The sequence below is a fragment of the Lethenteron reissneri genome, chromosome 21 (genome assembly GCF_015708825.2).
Source record: "Lethenteron reissneri isolate LAM-NWPU_2019-01 chromosome 21, ASM1570882v1, whole genome shotgun sequence".
NCBI classification, from domain to species: Eukaryota; Metazoa; Chordata; class Hyperoartia; order Petromyzontiformes; family Petromyzontidae; genus Lethenteron; species Lethenteron reissneri.
The window spans coordinates 10,881,928-10,897,568 of NC_083799.1; the positions used below are offsets into that span (position 1 = coordinate 10,881,928).

Genomic DNA, 15,641 nt, shown 5'->3' on the forward strand with positions numbered 1-15,641 from the left:
ATTACGTTCTTCCAAAGATTGCTAAATTAGAAGTGTGAAACAAACAAGCATGGCAAATCCTCCCGTAGAGGTGGCTAAAACTAGATTCGAAGCTGTTCCACACAACTCTCCCATTGTTCTCTACCTCACCCCACGCTCTCTGCCCGCCCTCTCTATATTTAAGGTCTCGACACATAGGCGCTGTTTCTGTGTGCCTATGTGTGCGTCTCTCTGTTTGTCTCTGTGTGAGTCTCTCTCTACTTGAGTATGTCTATGTGTCTCCGTGTCTGTGTTTTGTCTCTCTCTCAAATTTAGCAATCTTTGGAAGAACGTAATCCTCCAGGTAGGGTGTTGACTGTTATGTTAGACGACTCTCTGTGTTGTATTGCATTATATTTCTAAGTTTACGAGGATTGTTTTCTCATTCAGTCGTACCCGATGACGATTGCTTGTGTTGCAATCGAAACGTCGTATTCTATTATTATTTAATTTCTTTCTAAGTGACTTTACCGAAAGAACCAAAGAGTAATTCCTGCAGTCACGAAAGCTTCGAATCTAATTTTAATGTATATATTATCAGAGTATGTTTTTTTGCATTCTGACCACAAGTATTGTGGTTAATGCAGACATGATTCTTTATAAAACGTGTTTTTTTGTTGCCAGAAAAAAGGGGAAAAAACCTATTCTCATATTGTCATCTTTAAGGACTTAAAGCTTTGCACACATATGGAGTAGACCTAGCCTCTCGATGACGAAGGGATTTAGTAGGCAGCCACATGATTCAGCGGTCAATGCACTGGGCTGACATTGCCAAGATCCTGGGTTTTTAATTCAAGCTTAATTCGCTCATGATTAAACTTGGTTCTCAAGTGTGGTGAATTGATGACCACGGCCATCCATGACTGCACACAAAAAATGCATTAAATCAGGTTTTTAACAACTGGCAAACATTTACCTCCAAGAATCTAACTCTACTGGTCTGACAGCCATGCCGAAAACGTTTCCATGTAGCAGGGCACGCCAGAAAAGTGCTCTCCCCTATCGTAGATGAAAAAGGTCACTTGAAGGAATCTCAAAGGTAATTCTGTGATATCATTTTCTGCAAACAGTTATCTAACATGGGGTGATTAAAGAGTTATGAATTGACACTGTCACATTTGAGACAAAAAAGGGATTCACCTGGCAAAATAAGGTGCTTGTCTAAGCGGTTGTTTAAACGCTGGGAGAGTTTGTCCATCACCCCTCGAATCTCCTGCCAGCCTGGCAAGAAACAGAGCACTCCCCCTGGAAACAACAGCATGACAGCATTAGAGCATACAGCTGGCACATCCGAGCACAAGTGCAGGCAGAAAATACATTACCAAAGACGTCACCACCTATTCAAGGCAACATATGTATGTTGAACTTCTTTAGTACCGAAAGTAGACAACAGTGCTAATTGGAGGTGCGGCTGTGTAAACTAAAAAACTAAACTATTCTAATTTTACCAATTAAGGTCCACCAAGCTATTTAGCTCTTTTTCAGAAGCGACCTGGCCACAAACGATAGCTCAATGAAGTGGCTTATGTGGAAATGCTATAGCAGCCAATACTCTAAATCAGGGATGGCCAACCTGTAACAGACCAAGAGCTAAAAAGTACTAATGAATTCTGCAAAGAGCCAAGTATATAAATGTGCATCTATATATTGACAGTTTTTGGCACAGTACGGCAGACATTCATTATTTTTTTATACTTTGATAGTATGTTCTACATTATGCCCCTTCGACAGAGCCAATTGTGGTGGATTATAAAAGAACATGCAGTTCGAGAGATATCAGTTGGCCACCGCTGTGTTAAACGCATTATCTTGATTCTAAATGTGGAGGGAAAAACGGGAGAACTCAAGAGAAAAATCCACTCGACCATTGAGAGAACGTGCAAACTCTAAACATACAAGCATCAGGGTCGGGATCGAAACCATCACCTCCTTGCGGGTGTGGTTTTGTAGTGTGGCTGTTAAAGTTAGTGCAAGCATCGACCACTCCAGGTCAAGGAAAAAGGGGATGATAGGATTAATTATCAACATCACTCCCCTGACTTATAATGAATGAATAGTGCAATTTCATTGTGCACGTCTTATTCGTGGATCATAGGATGAATTTGCCACTGGACCCCACTTATCCATGAAAATAAGCGAATAGAAGTTCTTACATCAATTAAGGGCTGCACATAACAGCTACATTTCACTGATGTTAGTTACACAATGACAATAATCACATATGTAGCAACTGCTTTTTGACTAATATTGAGAGCTTCAAGGGACTGCATTCTAAAATGTCTCGAGTCACAATTCTTTTTCTGCTTACAACCAAAGAAGGTCCACCGACCCCTAGTGTACACGTATTATTCGTTATTTAGTGGTGAGGTCGGTATCAATATTTTCCATTTGTTTGTCATGAGAGAGCTGCAGTGCGGACCTGGCGTGCCCCGTGAGCAGATAAACTCCACGACTTCAGCGACAAAATCCAGGTCGGGCGCGGGGTCATCAGAATCCTGCACACCGGGGTTATGGGACAGCACAAACCCACACGCGCACATGTGTTACACACACACAAACTCACACTGGAACCGTGTGTGTCATGCAAATATACAATTATATAGATCCACTTGGGAGCCTCGTTCAAATATTTGTCCAAGTACACATGCCACACGGACATACAAGCACGCACACCAACACATACGTATACAGTAACATCTCTTGAGGCTGGACTCGAGGAAGATGAAATTTGGGTTATTCTGCAAAGACTATCGTGAAAATAAGAAAAATTACAAAAATCCAAAAAAACTAGACTACTGTCCGCATGCTAAATAATCGTGGGTTAGAATGCGGCATTCTGTAGGCCATCCACATGCATCGGTCTGTCACATGGTCTGCTGGTGTTAGCATTACAACAATAATTGCTTTCTGCAAAACAGTGAAATGTTAAATTAAAACTTACTTGAACGAAAAGAGGACAACTTTGGATTTAATCGAGTCACTTCTACTCCTCGACGGACACCGAGTGATTGGCACAGACCGACGAGTGGCGCCGCCCCCGCACGCACCTTGCTCGGCGGGTGGCGCTGCATGAGTTGGCACACGTTCCGCAGGTGGTACGGCGTCACGGGGTACAGCTTGCCGGGCACTCGCAGCACCGTCGCACCGCCGAAATACTGGGCGAGGCGCTGCGTGTCGGGCGTGGCGGACGCCAGCAGCAGGCGCAGGCGCGGATTGCGACGCAGCACGTCGCGCAGGAGCACCAGCAGGAAGTCCGTGCCCACGTCGCGCTCGTGCACCTCGTCCAGGAGCACGTGGCTCACGCCCAGCAGGTCCGGGTTGCTCTGCAGCTTGCGCAGCAGGATGCCCACAGTGCAGAAGAGCACCGCACCCCCCGGCGTGGGAGGAGAACTCTCCATGCGCACCTACCCGACGCGGCGACATAGGCGGTAGCGGAAGCTGAAAATCACCACATTTCTGGGAGGCTCAACTAGGACACATGTACCCCTTTTCTGTTAGGACATCCAAGCCAGGCCAGCGTGTGGCCCTCACGGTAGGGGTAGTTTTCCACCGGCTATTTAACGAGCCAAGCCAAAACCAAACTTCAATACCATGGCCTCACAAGACATCCGATTCTGGCCTAGGACCAAGTAGAAAAAAATTAAGCGTTAATTTCACGTGGCGTCAGTACACTGTGAAGACACAGCGTCATCACTCCATCATCTACACGTGACTCAACCAGTTCATTAAATGTGACATTAATGGCACGGCTCTGATGCTACAGTGGAAAAACTATCTGGTACCTCTTTTGAGTTGTGCCAGGCTCGGCCATCAAAGGTGAGCAGGCAGAAGTTACTTTCTAAAGTCTAGGGGCGAAAGGGCTGCCAGATCCAATCAGCCACTTGCCTCGCTCTTTTCTTACGTTGGTCGCGTCTACTGCTCATAGGCCATGGTTATGCCATTTATTGTGAAAATTCCGTCAACAGTTCCTATGATTGCTTTTTCATTGCTTTCATGGCTTTATTTTGGTGATTTCGAAAAGTGTATTGGTTTAGCCATGTTTGTTTGTTGTAGTACAGAGTTAGACTGATGGCCTTAATCTAAGTTGTCTTATGGTTGTTGTTGTTGTTTGACTTGCATCCCACTGGGATTTTTGCACACAGCGTTGGTGTATGGTTTTTTTTCTGCAATATTTTGCTGTCTTTTCTTGGATTTTCTGTTTGCACTTAGTCACATATTCACTTTAAGATATTTTTTGTTCATGTTTTTTGTTTGTTGCAGTTGAACCCGATTCAAGAGCCGAATGGCTCACAGGGCTATATCTAATAAATGAACTTGAACTTGAACTACTCCACTGCCAGCCCCACTTACTACCCATATAGCCCCAATCTTTGTCCAAATCATGAGTCGAGCAAGAGGCCAGAAAATTTCAATTGGGACCAAATCCCATTTTTCTTTCAAATGCTTCTGCATGCCAAGGACAGCCATTAATAAAACGGGACCATTCAGGCAAAACCAGCAAGTTTGGTCACTTTAGCAACAGCATTAGCTGGGCATGCAACAAATTAACCCCCTCTAGCCAAACATGTCGCTTTAATGAACTGTCACATTATGGTGGTTGTTACTCGCTAAAAAAAATCGATCCTAGTCTCGTTTTTATCATAAAATGTTTATTTTGTATGAATGTTTCTATTTTGTTAACTCCATTTGCCTAAATGTAAGACTATCATCATGTAAATAAACATTGGATAAATAGTTAATTACGTGCATGAATGAATGCATGTATCATGACAAAAGGGCTATACACGTACATTAAAATTATGATTATACTACAAAAGCAGTTAACACACTGCTCATGCCGCCTGTATGTATATATAATTTCTTTTGCACCATATGTATACAACTGTGCGAATCAGAGGTGTGGGGGAAGGACGACAAACTAAATACGAAAAGCAGCTTTAAAGAAATGAGTTGTTAATTTAGATTAAAAATACATAGCTCCAGATGCTTCCTAATATCGGAAGAGAGTTCCAGACGGCCGCAGAAAGCGCATCTGAATGCACGCGATGCAGTAATGGGTTAGCCAAAACGCCGTTGCTGCAAGGATGCCCTTTAGCCTGAAAAAAACGCGAGTGTCGTGAGCACCACGCACCTGGTACCCGATGTTCCTGCGCAGGTGAGGTCCGAGCTCTTGCCGCACGCGCTGGCACACCGACACGGCGCTAATGCGCCGCGGCTGCGTCACCACCACGTTGCAGTGGGCGCCGGTGCCCGCGCGCGACACCATGCTCTCCAGAATCAGCTGCGGGATCTTGGTGGTCTTGCCGCAGCCAGTCTCGCCCGCCACAATCAGCACCCGCCTGTCCTCCGCCTCCAGCGCGGCCAAGATCTCGTCACGATGGTCCAGGATGGGCAGAGGGTCCTCGCCAGGGGTCACGGGGGGGTTGGCGGCGCGCCACCGCGACAGCAGCTCTTCGCTCAGCTCTTGCGCTTGCTCCGGGGTGAACGGCTTGTAGGGGCGGCCCGTGAACACGCAGCGCACACATGCCTCCTCCTCCGCTGGATCCAGCACCTGCGCGGCCTCCGAGGACTGTGTGTAATTTTCGCGCTGTGGAACATAAACAATAATAACAGTTTACAGCCCTGTCAAGCCACTAATCTAATGAACCCTGAAGGCGAGAGGATTAGTTGGTTGACCAAAAATTGTAATGAACTACTTTTTTCGTGATCAATTACTCAGGTGCCTATATAAATTTAAAATGTTCCCACATCCTTCCCTTCGAAGGCAGGGAACCCGAAGCACTGCTCAGTGTGACGAGGCCAATGATGCTGATAGCACCATGCTCTGCCCATCATTTCCTTTCCAGCGGTAGATTAATTGATTAATTAACTAAATAATTGATGAATTAACTAAATAATTGGATATCCCGGCGGTAATTTATCCTCGATATCCTGTTCCATATTGAGAAGCAGGCTATGATTAAATCATTGCTTGGAGATCTACAACGTGCATCAGGAAGGTAAAGTGCTATTAAATTACATTTTCTGAAATAAATTCAGATATTTATTGTCCACTCTGCGCCAGATGGTGCGTTCATAAAGGTTTCGTGCAGCATTGGAAGCTGGAGCAATAAAATATCACAGCCTATAAAAACAAACTCAGTGAGCATGACAAGATCTACCTGTGTGAACTACTGTCAAGTGAAGCATTACCACAAAGGTTTATTGGACATTTCCGTCAACTTCCAACAGTGCGTACTGCAGTCAACAAAATTCCCTCCCATGCTGCTTAACACTGCTTTTCAGTCACCCGTTATAAATTAATTGCAAGCTGAACCTGCAGCAGGAAGTCGTGGAGGCGTGTGGCGAGGGCTGGGAGCAGCCTAATGGGAGTGGGTCGCCGGTGCTGAGCGTGCATGTCCTGCAGCGCCGTCTTATTATAATCAACGTTTCTCAGCGGGCGGTTGCCGCTGTCCAACAACCCCATTTCCTGTGGGGGCAGAGATGAGGAAATGAATGAAACACATCACGTATATAGAAATGCATCGATTATAAGCACAAAGCGAAACTATTTAATATGCACTCGCAGGCATGCTCCAAAGTCGACGCAAGTTCACACACTGGGACAATTGGGCAAGACACGAGTTCCCATGGCAGCCTTCCGAGATCAAACTGGTACCCTTGGGGCCACGTGCCTCTCTTTCAGTGGTTCACGTGACTCCATTTTCATCCAGGCCACCCTCAAAACCAGTTGTGACATCATGGGGTCAAGGTGAAAGAGACACCCAGAGTTAGTGGCATCTCTCACTATGGTCAAATTCAGAGCTGTGTTTCTCTAAAAACACAACTGCTGAATATTAAAAAATATTAGATTATGCCTCGGGATAGCATAACCTAACTCCAGAATAAACTACTTGTCTTCACAATATACTATCAATGCGCACATCGTTTGGACATGACCGTCTGTTCGTCTGTCCCTCCCTCCCTCCAGCCAGCCAGGCAGCCAGCCAGAAAACTGTTTTTGATAATACAGCATGATAAATGATCGCTCTTGTGGAGTGCTGGGACAAGAAACGAGCCACGCGGGGTCCTTGTTAGAATGGTCCAACGCGGCTATTCCCGAGGGTGAAAGGTCATTGAACGCAATCAGGTGGCGGCTGCTCAAACCTTAAAAGAGGCACACGCCATTGCGCAGGCCCGTTTTATGGCCTCGTTCTTCTTGGGAGCGTGCGCCACAAACACCATGTCCTGTGGCCACTGAAAGACGCAGGTGGCACTCGAATGGCCGCTGTTCCGTCACCGTGAAACGCACATGCTTCTGCACAGAGGGACAGCGGAGTGGGTAGAGAGTGCAGTTAGATCAGCAGACATTTGATTTTACAGGAATTACTGCTGCTCAATTCTAAAACTAAACACAAAAATATTTGTATTTTACCAGTTAAGGACCACTGAGGTAAATAGCTCTCTTTCAGAAGAAATCTGGCCACAAATGATAGCCCAATGAAGTGGCTTATCACGTGAAAGTTTATCGCAGCCAATTGCGCTAAACGCATGTTGATTCTAAATGTGGAGGGAAAAACTGGAGGACCTTGAGAAAAATCCATGTGTCCATGGGGAGAGAGACATGCAAACTCCAAAATACATGCGTCAAGAGTTGGGATCGAACCCACGACCTCCTGTATACTGTGATTAAAGAGTTCACAGTGGGTTTCATGCTGCCGTCGTCAACATACTCAGAGGTGTTCCAGCAAAGAATTCACGCCAGGTCTGGCCAGGAAAATGACATTATGTAGTGAAAGAATAAGACCCTAAGTGATTCCATGCATGAGACTGAAATAAAAAACAAATAATAATTTCCAGCCACTCAATCCACCAATGGATGAAGGTCTCGCCATGTCACGTCAGTCAGGTTTTGACCATACTTCACCACTGCCATCAGTTTATGTTGGTAAAAAGAGGAAGCGCAGGACCGGTTCTGGTATCACTCGCCAATGATGTTAGCCATGTCTGGGAATCAAATTCTAGTGGACGGGCTCAAGGGTGAAGCGTGCTAACAGTGGTTAGCATGTACCACTCCATCCCCCTTATATGAAAAACGTGCCTATCTTACAAAAAGCTAATGTAAAATCTGATTATCTGGTGAATACCTAGAGTAAAAGTGGAACACACGGTGCGGAAAATAATCTACGGTGCTCATCACGTTATCGATATTAAAAGTGTGTTAGAAAATCTCTAAAGTGTAAAAAAATAAGTAGCATGATACTCACTTCTGCAGAGGGGGAGGCGGTGGCGATCTGCACTACTGACAAGAGCAGCGTCTTGGAATTGGGAAACTTCTGCATCAACTCGGCCATCTCCGAAGCGTGGCTGATCTGCTCTCTTGTCCTACGAGGGCCAAGAGTTGTCAATTACAATCTGGCCAGGTTGCCTAAGTCATATTTATTATTATTTTTATTATATCGTTTGTCATGTTTCAGAGAAATACAAAAAATGCAAACGGCTGCTATTTTCACCAAACACAAGAATAACTAACATATGAGTGCAACATTCACTGATCAAAGTTTTGCAAAAGACTTCACCATCTGCACCTCATAGCTCTGAGTAAATCATGTTTTGAGTGGAAAGCAAGATGCTTGTAATAATTCTAATTTATTTACTCAGCAAAGCCTCCATGAGCCTCAAGACCTTTTTTCGCAGGAGGGTCCTGCTACATTGGAATGATTGGCCAATATAAGGGCGGTTGGCTAAGTACGTGCGAAAGAAGTTCAACAGACATACATATATGTGTTAACATATAGTAAACTAAATAACTGGAAAAAAACCCATGCATACACAAGGAGGTGATGCTCAGCACATCAATCTCATGGCAATCTCAATAGACCCAAGAATATAACACCTGGGGGACCATGGTGGTCACTAATCCCAGTCAGAAACCAGACTTCAATCTGTTCAGCTTCTGAGAGGTGATGAAATTGGGGACATTTATGGTGATTTAGTTGATAGGGTAATTTTGCCATAGGAAAGTGGATGCCCATGCAAGAGATACTTTTTTTTTTATATATGTCTTTTGAGTAGAAGCAGTGCATAGGCCACAATGAGATGGGGTTCGGATAGTGGCTCTGCCAGGGAAGGCACACTGAAACCCTTTGATCAATGACCAGTTTTGTATCAGGGAAGTCCCTAATAACATCACAACCTTATACTAAAGTTTATTTTTCATATTGGGTCATCTTTATGCGAGTTATCATGTCCCCCCACCCCGCCATTCGTACAGATGGAACACATTGCTGTTTTCAACCTCAGATGGAAAGCATTCAAAACTGCTCACAGTTATGATGCAGCAAACACAACCTCAAGAAGGCAGTAATGTTGTAGACTCGGACCTACCTCTGGAATGGAGCACCTCTATGTCCTCTCCCAGCAGGGTTATTTCTCTGGTACCTTCCCATGTCTGCATTATCTCCTGCTTGAGAGATCAAGGCCAGGCTGTTGGCCTGCTTCTCTGGGACACCCAGCTGGGATGCAATGGCCTGGTATTCGTTACAGCTCAGAGGCTTATTGTTTGCCGAGATCCACCCTTGCTCCTGCAACACAGTGCCAATGCATTAAAACCAATGTCTGCATAGGCCAGAATGCAAAGTTTTCTATTTTAAATTTGTGCAACACATTTTTTCAAGATGATGAACAAAACATATCACGACCTGAGATCAGGGTGTTCTGAGAGAAAGGGCATAGTTACTCGGTTATACTGGTAGGAACCTCCTGGTTACACCAGCCCACAGGGGATTATTGTGTCCGTCGTGCAGGGAGGGGCTGGGTGGGGAGGGGAGAGTGGGGATGGGCTGGGTAGGGCTGGGTGGGGAGGGGATGAGTGGGGAGGGGCTGGGTGGGGAGTGGCTGGGTGAGGAGGGGCTGGTCACCCCGTGGTGCCCTTATAAAACTCAACGTTTAACCTACTCACGCCGGCTTGTGCCCGCCCTCACAGTCGGCCATATTTGCGGAATACACCACGCCGCCGTTGACCCTGGCCATTGACTGAGCAACCCAACGTTCCTACCAGCTCCCACCGCAGGAATATGTTATTCTTTGGGTCTTTCAGGAAAGTCACGTAGATAGGTTCAAAGAAAATAACAAAAAACTACGACGTTTCGATCGCTACACAAGCGATGATGACCACTTGTGTTGCGATCGAAACGTCGTAGTTTTTTATTTTCTTTGAACCTATCTACGTGATTTTACCGAAAGACCCAAAGAATATTAATTCCTGCAGTCACGAGAGCTTTAAGTAAAGATTTACTCGGTTATGTTAAGAAAATTAATGTACGGACGCATCTCATTTAAATGTATGTGTATGCTCACGATACATGTATTGAATCGTGCACGTGAAAATGCATGCTTTGAGATTTGTGCAAATGATATACTATTACATTTAAAATAATGAACAAAATCTTACAGAAAAGACCAAAAAAAACCAGAAACAATACATCATGAACCGGACAATGATAATTCATCTAAATGGTAGGGGGTTCTTGAGTTTAGTTAATTTTATGTAACCAAGTCAGAACTCAAGAGATCAGAACAGTCTCACTTTCAAGATGTGACCTGGGTCACAAACATGACAAAGAAAACCAAATCAGATCAAAACAACCGCATTACAGAAGAAATAAAAAAAAATCTAAACAGATATGCATAGATATTGTAAGTAATTAAATTTCCTGTAATGTACAGAACGAGTTACATGAAGTGTTACGAGTCATGAATAACCACCTTGAGCCTGGCACAGGCGACAGCAGCAGCATGCCTCTCTGCCTGCAACTTGCGCCATCCGAACCCCTCAGTGCGCAGATTCACTGGCCACATCACCGACAGTACGCTCCGCTGGGGGTAAAGCACACAGTCCACAATCTTTGAGACTATAAAACTAAACCGTTTTCATTTTACCAGGTAAGGCCCACTGAGCTATACAGTAAAACCTTGGATTGCGAGTAACTTGGTCTGCGAGTATTTTTCAAGACGAGCACATTTTTAAAATAAATATAAATTTGATAAACGAGCGAGGTCTTGCAATACGAGTAGTACGTGTATACGCTTTGTCTGCCGAGCGTCACGTGATCACAACTGATATACCAGTGCTTTGGATCACAAACACGTTCCGGAACAAATTATGCTCGCAATCAAAGGTTTTACTGCATATCTCTTTTTCAGAAGTGACTTGGCCACAAATTATAGCTCAACCAAGTGGCTTATCATGTGGAAATTGACAGCAGCCAAATACTCTTAAACGCATGTTTCTGATTGTGGAGGGAAACCCGGAGGACCCGGAGAAAAATCCACACAGCCACGGGAAGAACGTGCAGACTCCAAATATACAGGCATCAGGGTCGGGATCGAAGCCACTACTTCCTATATACCAGGCGAGGTAGTTAACATCTCGCCACCATGGTACCTTCGACAATACAATGTTAGAAATGTAATTTGCACGATCGAGCATGAGTCTATCCTTGGACTCACAATGAAATACAATTTATATTGGTATCACTGACAATGTGCATATATCTAGCAACATAATACATGCACAGCATAATAGTTAGTACAAGAGCACCTACATAAATTTAAACTTATTTTTAAAAATGCAGTCAATTAAGCAGAAAAACGGTTGAAGTGATGGATGCTGTCCTTATTTAATCCAACAACAACAATTATGTACCAAATTAATAGCTAGCTTCCTAAGCAGTGTTCAATTAGAATACAATTGTCTACTTCCAATACAGTACATTATTAAATTAAAATATTACAAAGATTAGGAATCTGAATCAGTTGTATGTGTTTATCAATCTGGAAAGTATCTCCGTCTCGGTCAAAGTAAAAACTTGCAAAAGATAGCCAACTTCAACCCGAATATGTGCCAGGCCTCGACAACTTCCATCCCAATCTGCACTGCACCTTGAGCCTCCCATCGTAGTTGGTGTAGGAGAGTTTGGTGGGGCATGTGGTGGCACTCGCAACGTGTTCCAGCACTGTCCTCAGCAGGTCCTTAGGCAGTGGGAACTCTTGAAGCAAGGCTTCTTGCTCATCTGTGGATGTTCAGTGCAAATTTTAATCACATGGAATTTAAACAGCTTCTCCCGTTACGATGTGTGAATGATGAGCGGCAGTTCACATTGCTAAGCCACAGAGTGAATCCATTACTGAATTCCATATCCATGGAACAGCATGATATCACCAATGATATCATTGTAAACTTTGAGATCGGAAATATAATATTCAACCTATGGAAGTTAACCAAGCACATACGGATTCAACCACTGTCTATGCGAACGAATATATTTTTGTGTATCGCAAAAATGCTTGAAATTCAAATGTAATCTTTGTATATGAAAATGGTATGTGGTAACCAAGGTAAAGGATTTTCTTAAGACTATACCACTCGCATCCAAACGCTAACTTACATCGTGTGCAAAAGGGAAAGGTGCAGCCCTGAAATGACTTGCTCACAACACTGCTGGCAGAGATGCCTCTACTAGAGAGAGCATAAGAGAGCCCCTGTAAAGAGGCATGAGTACGTCCATCAAAATCAGAACATTGATTTATACTGAGCGATAACGCTATTTTTCACAGATGTCCAGTCTGCTCTTCCACACTGGCCAGATGTCTTTGGAGAGGTGAACGTACTAACACTTTACCCCATCACACGTGTCCTGTTGACCGACTGTGGTGTCCCCATTCACAATACCGTACTGTATATTGCTGTATCTTTAGAACTGCTTTTTGTGTTTAGATTGTTGTCATTCCACTGCACCTCCGATCAGCACGATTGGCTACGTACGGTGCAAAAGAAGTCCAACATCATGCAATCACTTTGAATTTTACCAGGTAAGGCCTACTGAGCTATGTAACTCTTTTTCAAAAGCGAGCTGGCCACAAATGACAGCTCAACAAAGTGGTTTATTACGTGAAAATACATGGCAGCCAAATACTGTAAACGCGTGATGTTGATTATAAAATGTGGAGAGGAAACCCGGAGGACCCGGAGAAAATTCACACGACCACGGGGAGAACATGCAAACTCAAAATATAAAGCGTCAGGGTCGGGATTGGGATCGAGCCCACGACCTCCTGTACACCAGGTGACGGAGTTAACATCTCGCCACAGTTGCAGTCACCAACCCATCTGCTATTGGGTTTCTCTACGACAGCAGTGGCTTGCCGTAATCTCCGGATGATTATAAGACTCGATTACCCCTGTACGTATTCTCAAGCAAACATTGGGATGTGTAGGTATGCGTGTGGCCATACGTGTAGAACTCTACCGACGCAGCGTACAAATTTGAGGAGCTTCTTACTATCCGCATCACCCTCTTAAGCCGGAGGACGCAAGACGGGCCCCGCCTCAGAGGGTGACATTGAGCAGCGCATGCATCGCCACAAAACACGTGCTACCCTTACCGCGTGTCTACGCTTCACCACAAAAGACTTCGAATTAACGCAGAATAATACAACGCCGCCGTTACGCGGACTACAAAAATCGTACAAAACAACCACCCGACACGAGCCACTGCGGCGCTTGTGCCAGGCGAGGTGCAACCTTGAGGCCACGTGAAAGTGCCAGCAGGCTGTGACATGTTACGGGACAGAACCAAGCGTACCCATGTGGAGGTTCAACCCAAGTGACCGACAGATCTAACGCACACGACGAAGAATTCCACTCGCCTGAGTACCCGGCCTCGAGCCCCCCCCCACCACCACCGGCAGCAGCCTGGCTGGAGGTGACGGCGGCCGCCACTCCGCGCCTCCCCGCCGCGCTCTCCACGCCGCCGGCACGGAGCGAGCCCGAGCAGCGTCGCGCTCCTGCTGCTGCTGCTTGCGGAGGAGGAGGAGGGGGGCCCCGAGCTGCCTCGCTGCTGCTGCCCCCTCCCAGCCAGGCCGAACGCGCCGTGCCGAGGCGGCCAAGGCAGCGCGACAAAAGCAGCACGCGTCCCGTGGCCATCTCGGTGGTCGGAGCCGGTGTGGGCCCCAGCGGTCGTGGTGGTGGCGGTAGTGGCAGTGGCAGCAGCGGCGGTGGTGGTGGTGGTGGTGGCACCGGTGGTGGCGGCTTCCGCGCAGCCGCCGCGAGGCCGCAGCGGCCATGTTGTTCAGGGAGAGATGAGTGGGTGATGGGGTTTCGACGAGTTGACGGGTTGCTTCGCCTGTGAGGCAAGAGGTAGCGATTCATACGCCACTCGAGGCATTCGTCGGGAAGCATTGTTGTTGTTGATGTGGATGTTGTTGTTATTCAGGCGTCATGGTGTTACCGCTTTCGTGGTTAAGTCCCGTCTCTCCGTCTCACCCGACACCCCTCCTTCCGCTAATCCGACCTACGTGCTGCGATGGACCCGTTGCTCGAAACGTCGCCTAGTACAGTGCAATATATATTTGCATTTCAGTTGACGAACGCGGGGCCGACTTACTCCTGACTGTAACGCTGCAGTGGCGCTTAGGAGTGTGGAGCTCCGGCATCATCACGGCGCGACAACAAGTGGCGCGCGATTTCGCTCCCCCTTACCAAGATGGCCGCCGCTCTGACCCGGTCGCGCGCCGATGCCGCTCGTCCCCCCATCGCCTCCGCGGACCAATGGGGAGCGCGCGTCTCGCGCCTGCGACCCCACCCCCATTCACCCCCCCGCCCCATTCACCTTCAACGGGGGGGGTGGGCAGCGCACGCGGTGGTGGTTGGAGCTCGGGCTTCGTCGACGTTGGCAATGGGGCAACCCCCTCAACCTCAACCCCCCCACCCCCTCACCCCCCCAACCCCCCCACCCCCTCACCCCCCCAACCCCCCCACCCTCTCACCCCCCCCCCCAACCCCGCGATTGGTCGAGGCCCTGCCGGGAGCGAACAAAGGGCGAGTTGGCGCGTGCGCGCACGTGTTTTACGTTTTCATTTAAAGCTTTCGTGACTGCAGTGATTCATATTCTTGGTTCTTTCGGTAAAGTCACGTAGAAGGGAAATAATAAAATAATTTGGTTTATATTTATATTATTTTATTATTTCCCTTCTACGTGACTTTACCGAAAGAACCAAGAATGTGCTTTACGTTGTTGCCCCCATTCAAATGCTTAATACTGTCCCCCGCAATACGTGGGATGGCGTAGGTGTACAGGGGGTAGTGGCGTGCAAGCCACTGCGAGCTATGCACGGTTTAGTTATCGTTCATCCGCATCTCCGATGAGCACGGTTGCTTATGTCTGGTGCGAAATAAGTTCTACATGCATACATTCCCGTTTGCATGTGGTCGGGGTAAATCAATGCGTTGTCAAGATGCATCTCATCTTAACGTAATTTATATAGCGTTTTGACCAAGGCCCTATAGAGAATTAGCAATGGTACATATATGAATGTAATGGAGGTGAATGAAATAGATGAAGTAATGAACGAACCGGATGCGTGGATTAAAGCAAAATTTGAGCAAATTAATAGTTGGATGGGGAATGAGTGCTCGCCATGGAGAGATTATGAATAGAAGGATCGATAGTGATTAACGGCCACTGCAGGATAATTACGTGGCTCAATACAAATAAATAAACGTGCAGCCCTGTTGCAAGTCCACTGCTGGATGAACAACTTCCCACGCCGCGTCGGTCATGGGAGTTGTTCGGTCATAGTCC

The 15,641-nt window shown here is 46.3% G+C and overlaps 1 protein-coding gene across 1 annotated transcript in view; it reads right to left on the bottom strand.

Annotated features, from left to right (window-relative positions):
• Nucleotides 1-14,510, bottom strand: part of DHX30 (DExH-box helicase 30) — a 28,610-nt gene extending 14,100 nt beyond the window's left edge. Inside the window, 12 exon segments of the mRNA XM_061555804.1 lie at nucleotides 1,159-1,263; nucleotides 2,438-2,513; nucleotides 3,066-3,422; nucleotides 5,150-5,605; nucleotides 6,335-6,487; nucleotides 7,165-7,254; nucleotides 7,256-7,315; nucleotides 8,265-8,382; nucleotides 9,385-9,581; nucleotides 10,765-10,875; nucleotides 11,941-12,071; nucleotides 13,708-14,510. Of these exon segments, the coding sequence (XP_061411788.1) occupies nucleotides 1,159-1,263; nucleotides 2,438-2,513; nucleotides 3,066-3,422; nucleotides 5,150-5,605; nucleotides 6,335-6,487; nucleotides 7,165-7,254; nucleotides 7,256-7,315; nucleotides 8,265-8,382; nucleotides 9,385-9,581; nucleotides 10,765-10,875; nucleotides 11,941-12,071; nucleotides 13,708-14,239 (2,386 nt within the window). The 5' untranslated portion in view covers nucleotides 14,240-14,510.
• Between the last annotated feature and the right edge of the window lie 1,131 nt (nucleotides 14,511-15,641).